Genomic DNA, 8,065 nt, shown 5'->3' with positions numbered 1-8,065 from the left:
ATAATAATATAATATAATATAATATAATATAATATAATATAATATAATATAATATAATATAATATAATATAATATAATATAATATAGACGAGACGAGAAGAGTTGGAGGTCCTAGTCCAACCCCCTGCTCAGTCAGGAAACCTATTCCATTTCAGACATTTAAAACTTCCAGTGTTAGAGCATTCACAACTTTTAGAGGCAAGTTGTTCCACTGGTTAATTGTTCAGTCGGAAAATTTCTTTAGTTCTAGGTTGCTTCTGTCCTTGATGAGTTTCCATCTGTTGCTTCTTGTCCTGCCTTCAGGTGCTTTGGAGAACAGCTTGAGCCCCCCCCCCTTCTTTGTGGCAGCCCCTGGGATATTGAAACACTGCTATCATGTCACCCTTAGACCTTCTCTTCATTAAACTAGACACACCCAAATCCAGGAACCATTCTCTATATGTTGTAGCCCCCAGTCCCCTGATCATCTTTGCTGCTCTTCTCTGTACTATCTAGTCTCAATGTCATTTTTACGTCGTGGTGAGCAAACCTGGATGCAGTACTCCCAGGTTTGGCCCTACACTTCACAGGATCTTGATTCTATCCCTCCGTTAATGCAACTTAGAACTGTGTTGGCTTTTTTGGCAGCTGCAGCACACTGCTGGCTCACATTTAACAGATCGTCCAACTAGGACTCCAAGGTCCCTCACAGTTACTACTATTGAGCCAGGTACCTGCTATACTGTACCTACATCTTGGAACCTATATGTGCTGAGACCCAAGAGACATGCCTTCTCTGCTACAGTGTGGAACATCCTCCCCCCGACATACTTGTTCCACTCCTTTTGATTTTTTGAAAGGCCCTCAAGATTTTGCTTATACTGCCAGGCCTTGGCAGTGGGTGGCCATTTATATCCATCCTCCGCCTATGGTTAATATTTTTGTTTTTATGAGTTACTGCTGTGGGCTTTTCGGATATTTTAACCTTTTATATTGGTTGTTTTATTTATTGTTGTGTGCTGACGCGGTGGCTCAGTGGGTTAGGACGCTGAGCTTGTTGATCAGGTCGGCAGTTTGGCGGGTTGAATCCCGAGTGCCGCGTAGCAGAGTAAGCGCCTGTTCATTACTCATCCCAGCTTCTACCCACCTAGCAGTTCGAAAGCACGTAAAAATGCAACTAGAAAAATAGGGACCACTACGGTGGGAAGGTAACAGCGTTCCGTGCGCCTTTGGCGTCTAGTCATGCTGGCCACATGACCATGGAGACATCCTCGGACAAGCGCTGGCTCTTCGGCTTTGAAACGGAGATGAGCACCGGCCCCTAGAGTTGGAAACGACTAGCACGCATGTGCAGGGAAAACCTTTACCTTTTTATATATATATAATTAATCAATAAATAAATAAAGTTGGGGAACGTAGGAGCCCTGAAAGCCAGACTGAAGAACATCAAAGAACAATTGGGAAACAGCCACACGATAGCATTGCTTTGACTGGATGAGAAGTGACGGCAGAAAGAAAAACCTTTATTTAATGAATTATGTACAAGCATAGAGTCAGCGGGATCCACTCTGAATGGACGCCGCATTGCTTTCGCTCGACCCGTGCTTCGAACAGGGTTTCTCAAAATCACTGAATTTCAACTGGCCCTTCCTGGTACAATTCAGTTCAGGGTGCTCCCTCTTCACTTTGTGGTTTCAAGTTTCCCAGTTTCATTCTTTTCACATTTCCTTGAACATTGCCAATACCCTCACCGCAACTCCATGCTCCACGACAGCGTTCTTCTTGGAGGCTCTTCCAATCTTTTTTCCTCCTTTCAGGTGTTCCCATTCGCTACATTTTTCTTTTTCTTATAGAATGTTTTTGTGAATATACATTTAAGCCTCAACAAGTAGCAGCAGTTACCAACCCAGGCGGATTTTCAGGAGCTAAGTTGGGCCAGCAGAACTTGGATCTCCTGGAATATCACTGGGCCAGGCTGGAAGAAAAGAAACAATTAAAAATATGAAGCCGGTCTGGTAAAACTGCTGAGAACATAATGGATGAATGTAAATTCAGCTCCAGTATATCAATATCAAGCCCTACATGGCATGGGTCCGGATTACCTACGGCAACACCTGCGGCCGGCGTCAACTTCCCTCCGTCCAGTGCGCTCCCACAGAGAGGGCCTCCTCAGGGTGCCTCCAATCAAAGAATGTCGATTGGTGGCCCCCAGGAGGAGAGCGTTCTCTGTGGGCGCGCCAGACCTTTGGAACCGCTTGCCGGTTGAGCTCCGGACGGCCCCTGACCTTCGCTCCTTCCGGCGCGATCTAAAAATGTATCTATTTGAGCAGTCTGACCTGGTCTGATGGGTTAGGGTTGGGGTTTTAAATACGCTTTAATTATTGTTTTAACCTTGGGCATTTATTTAATTCGTTTTTAACTTTTGTATCCTGTTTTGTATTTATTGCCCTGTACACCGCCCTGAGTCCTTCGGGAGAAGGGCGGTATAAAAATATAATTAATAAATAATAAATAAATAAATCAGGGGCATCTGCATGGGGTCAAATTGATACTCACAATGGGACAATCAGTCCTGCCTCTTTTTTATGTGCATAAATTCAAATTCGACTTATGTTGTGGTTTTGCTTTTGGGTGAAGAGATCGGCAACATAAAGCAGGCATATACATAGAATGAAGGCTATTGCTAAGCACATTGGTTTGTGCTTAAAAATTGTAAGCCGCCCTGAGTCTTCGGAGAAGGGCGGGATATAAATGGGATTAAAATAATAAAAAAATAATAATAATTCACTCCACACTGATCAAAAGGCATCAGCTGGCCCAGGCACACACAGTGAAAGTCAATTTATCCATTCAGTGGGGAGAATAGGAAGGGGACGGGAGGCTTGGTGTCATGCATGACTGTCTAATACAGGGGTAGCTTTAAGACACATGGACTTCAAATCGTATAGGGCAGGGGTAGGCAACCTTGGCTCTTTTATGACTCCTGGACTTCAACTCCCAGAATTCCTGAGCCAGCATGGCACAGCTTGGAAACCTCTCCCTTTCCCCTCAGCACAGCTGGCTCAGGAATTCTGGGAGTTGAAGTCCACGAGTCATTAAGCGGCCTAGGCCTAGGCCAGGGGTAGGCAACCTTGGCTCTTTTATGACTCCTGGACTTCAACTCCCAGAATTCCTGAGCCAGCATGGCTCAGCTTGGATACCTCTCCCTTTCCCCTCAGCATGGCTGGCTCAGGATTTCTGGGAGTTGAAGTCCACGAGTCATAAAAGAGCCAAGGTTGCCTGCCCCTGGTCCTAGTAGCTATGATCCTTGGAGAGGACCACGCTGAGAAGAGATGGGAAGATAATACATTCAAAAGTGGAAAAATCCCAAAATAGAAAAGAGCCAGTAGAAAAAAAATTGGGGAGAGAAGTCCACATCAGAACTGGTAAATAGCCAGAAGATAGGATAGGACAGGACAGGACAGGACAGAATAGAATAGGAATAACAAGAGTTGGAAGGGACCTTGAGAGGTCTTCTAGTCCAACCCCCTGCTCAGGCAGGAAACCCTATCCCAATTAACCAGTGGAACAACCTGCCTTCAGAGGTGGTGAATGCTCCAACACTGGAGGTTTTTAAAGAAGAGACTGGACAGCCATTTGCCTGAAATGGTATAGGGTTTCCTGCCTGAGCAGGGGGTTGGACTAGATGACCTCCAAGGTCCCTTCCAAATAATAATAATAATAATAATAATAATAATAATAATAATAATAATAATAATAATTATTATTATTATTATTATTATTATTATTATTATTATTATTATTATTATTATTATTTCAGACAAGTGATTGTCCAATCTCTTCTTAAAAATGTCCAGTGTTGGAGCATTCACAACTTCTAAAAGCAAGTTGTTCCATTGATGAACAGATAGATAGATGATAGATATAGATGCTTTATTATCAGTTTAAATGTACACTAGTCAGCATACATTAAATGTTGTTGCACTCAGCTCTGCATCTCCAATCTACACTACATAAACGTGACAAAAATATGCATATACCCACATTTATGACACACAGAAACAACACAACAGAAGTGGCAGAATCAGATTTACTCCCCACTCAGGAGTATCATAGGGGAAGTGAAGATCATCCAGGAAGCTACGGAGCCCCAGGAAAAAAGGGGAGGGGGACCTTGGAAAGGCCTGTAACTCTGAAAAGTGCCAGAGGATGTGTACTGAGCACAATGCAGTTGCGCTCAAGGAAGAAAAAGGTGACAAAACAGCCAAGCAAGCCCCAGCGGTCTCCCAGGTGGCGGCAGAATCCTAGCAATGGACGAGGGGGGACCCAACAGGCACTGAAGGAGATACGATAGGCGCAGAATCAAAATCACGTGAAGTTTTAGTACTGTTTTATAAAGCCTTAGTAAGGCCGCACCTGGAATACTGCATCCAGTTTTGGTCACCCCACTAGAAAAAAGATGTTGAGACTTTGGGAAAAGTACAAAGAGGGCCCAGAGACTAAAACATACGAAGAACGGTTGGAGGAACTGGGATTGGCTAGTCTAGAGAAGAGAAGGACTAGGGGGGACATGATACCAGTGTTCTGGTATTTGAGGGGCTGCCACAAAGAAGAGGGGGTCCACTTATTCTCCAGAGCACCAGAGGGCAGGACAAGGAACAATGGATGGAGACTAATCAAGGAGAGAAGCAACCTGGAATTAAGGAGAAACTTCCTAACATCGAGGACAATTAATCGGCGGAACGGCTTGCCTTCAGAAGCTGTGGGTGCCCCATCACTGGAGCTTCTTAAGAAGAGACTGGACAGTCACTGGTCTGAAATGGTATAGGGTCTCCTGCTTGACCTCCAAGGTCCCTTCCAGCTCTGATTCCGATTCATTTGAGATGGCCGAGAATAGTCCAGAAACAGAATTCTACAGAGAACTGGAAGACCCTAGCACTGTCCAGAGGGATGGCATGGAAGGCAGAAACTGGATTTATAGTGGAGTGATCGTAAGAAGATCTATTCTTCCCATTGCCATTTACCCACAGGTGCACTTACCTCAGAAATGACGGACCCTGAGGCATCCACCTTCTTTCATTAATCAGAAAAAAATCAGTGTGTGTGTGTGTGTGTGTGTGAAATTGGCAATGATTCCGATTCATTTTCAAGTAACGAAAAGGAGGCTTCCATCTTGAAGAAGTTTCAGCCATACCTACTCTTTCCGTGTTCATTTACAGTTTTCTCTCCTGAGGGGAACCACTTGGCAATCTACGATACATTTTGTTCCAAGTTGCTTGGCCATATTCTTCGACATACGTTTTCTCCTAAACGAATCAGCTCTTTCTACACACCGCGCACTTAAACTCCATGTAGCTTATTTGAATTCACGTATTTATCTTTACGCGAGTTTGCTCCTGTAATTTCTCTTAGAAACAGAAGCCAGAGCTGGTATTGACAGTGTCTCTGCAATTCCAGCATTCCTCACAAAATAAAACCTCTTCTTGGAAATAGAAGCAATGCCCTTTTTTTCCATGCTTCAGGTATTTCTACGTGGATTCCTTTAGGTCTGATAAGGCTACTCTTCCAACTGAACAATATTTCACAATGCAATACACAATTTCTATTGTTCATTTCTGAGACAAAAAAATAATAATCTAACACCACTTGGGATTAAAGCTCTGAGATTATGATTTTCCTCTTTTATGGATTAGTTCATGTTGAGAAAGGTGGTTTGTCTGATTGAAGCTTTTCCCACAGTCTGCACATTTGTACGGCTTCTCTCCCGTGTGAATTCTTTTGTGTTTGATAAGGTTCGCGTTCTGAGTGAAGCCCTTTCCACACTCTGGGCATTTATAGGGTTTTTCTCCTGTGTGGATTCTTTTGTGGCAAATAAAGTTACTGTCCTTGCGGAAACTCTTTCCACACTCCGGACATTTATGTGGTTTCTCCCCCGTGTGGATTCTTACGTGGACTCTAAGGTTTGAACGCCCACTGAACTTCTTTCCACAAATCAGGCATGTATATGGTTTTTCCCCAGTGTGAGTTCGTTGATGATATCGGAGGACAAAATTATAAGAAAATCTCTTTCCGCACTCCATGCATTGATAGGGCTTCTCTCCTGTATGTTTTCTTTTGTGAGATGTAAGACGGCTGCTTTTATTAAAACCTTTTCCGCACTCCGGACATTTATATGGTTTCTCCCCTGTGTGGATCCTTTTATGGCAAATAAAATAGCTGCTGCAACTGAAACTCTTCCCACACTCCTTGCACGTGTACGGTTTCTCCCCCGTGTGAATTCTTTTATGTTGCAAAAGCTTATAGTTCTTACCGAACCCTTTCCCGCACTCAGTGCATTGGTATGGATTCTCTCCTGTGTGAATTCTTTTATGTTGCAAAAGGCTACTGTTCTGGCTGAAATCTTTTCCACATTCCATGCACTTGTATGGTTTTTCTCCCGTGTGAATCCTTTTATGGCACATAAAATGACCGCTCTGGTTGAAGCTCTTTCCACATTCCAGGCACGTATATGGTTTTTCCCCCGTGTGCATTCTTCTATGTTGCAAAAGGCTGCTTTTCTGACGGAAGCTCTTTCCACACTCGGGGCACTGATACGGCTTCTCTCCTGTGTGAATTCTTTTATGTCGCAAAAGGCTACTGTTTTGACTGAAGCTATTTCCACACTCCAGGCATCGGTATGGTTTTTCTCCTGTGTGGATTCTTTTATGGCAAACAAGGACACTCTTGTCACGGAAGCTTTTTCCACATTCCAAACATACATACGGTTTCTCCTCCGTGTGTCTTCTGATGTGTATCATAAGGTTGGAACTCCCACTAAATTTCTTTCCACAATGCAGGCAGCTATACGGTTTCTCCCCCGTGTGAGTTCGTTGATGCCTTGTAAGTTGACCGCTTTGATTGAATTTTCTTCCACACACTAGGCATACATAAGGTTTCTCCCCTGTGTGGATCCTTTCATGTACGATAAGCTTACGCCTCTCAGTGAAAATCTTTCCACACTCCCGACATTTATAGGTTTTCTCCCCTGTGTGGATCCTTTCATGTATGGTAAGTTTACCTTTCTGGGTAAATGTCTTTTCACACTGCAGGCATTTATAAGGTTTCTCTCTTGAGGGATTTTTTGGGGGTAAAATAAGCAATTGTTTCCGGTTAAATTCCTTTCCACACTCGTATGGTTTCTCATTTTTATGGGAAATAAGGTGACTGTTCAAGCTGAAATTTTCCCCACAATTTATAAATATGTATGGCGTCTCTTTGATATATGATGGGTTATGTAGAGCAAGAGAGGAGATATGATCGAAACTTTGTCTGTCCTGTTCGTATTCACATTCCTCCTCTTTATTCTGCACTGTACAATGTTTACTGAAATCAGATTTCTCTCTGTCTCTTTTGGCACCTCTGAGAAATTTCCCCGCTTTTCGTTGGGGAATTTGCTGGATTGGGAGGTCACGGGTTTCACTGTGACCTGAAGGAGACATTTTGTTTCCTTCATTCATTAGGCAACTTTTTGTACTCCTTTGTGATGGTCCTCGATTTCCAAGCATGTCTTCTTCAGATTTTATCATTTGGAATACCACCGTGCTAGGCTTCATGTTATTCTGCTGCTCCTGCCCACAAGCTAATTTGAAGAAAGAAAAAGAAAAAGAAAGAAAAGTCAATTCATTACTTTCATCCTAGAAAAATGGTGCACCCGTGATTTCCACATATCCAAGATTTTGCTAGGTTCCTCTTTGTATGGTTCTCTTAAATATAAGGCTATTTGTTCAGCCGTCAAAGTTACAACGGCAAGGAACAAACGGTAGTTATCCCCAGCCTCCAAGGTGACACCTGTTGCAATGCTCCTGTGATCATGTAAACAAAATGTGGACCCATCAGTGACAACTACAGGGGTGCTTCAACTCCCCTTCCCTGCCTACCTCTACACTTGGCCAGCCACCATTTTGCCACCACGATTCATGATCATCAATTGATCATGATCATGATTTATCACTTCTTGTTTATATTTACACTGAGAGCTTATGCCCCGGAGACAAATTCCTTGTGTGTCCAATCCCACTTGGCCAATAAAGAATTCTATTCAAACTCC

General features: G+C 43.3%; 1 protein-coding gene across 1 annotated transcript in view; it reads right to left on the bottom strand.

Annotated features, from left to right (window-relative positions):
- Positions 1–1,485: 1,485 nt before the first annotated feature.
- The window catches only part of LOC308661162 (uncharacterized protein), a 30,477-nt gene continuing 23,897 nt past the window's right edge, over positions 1,486–8,065 (bottom strand). Inside the window, exons 5-6 of the mRNA XM_081315989.1 lie at positions 5,020–7,597; positions 1,486–1,954 (exon numbers count right to left, since the gene is read on the bottom strand). Of these exons, the coding sequence (XP_081172115.1) occupies positions 5,646–7,597 (1,952 nt within the window). The 3' untranslated portion in view covers positions 1,486–1,954; positions 5,020–5,645. The remainder of the gene's footprint in view (positions 1,955–5,019; positions 7,598–8,065) is intronic.

The sequence above is a fragment of the Vipera berus genome (assembly GCF_964194415.1).
Source record: "Vipera berus genome assembly, chromosome: 2".
NCBI lineage: Eukaryota > Metazoa > Chordata > Lepidosauria > Squamata > Viperidae > Vipera > Vipera berus.
Note: the sequence above shows the minus strand (reverse complement) of the source record. Positions and strands in the feature narration are given on the sequence as shown.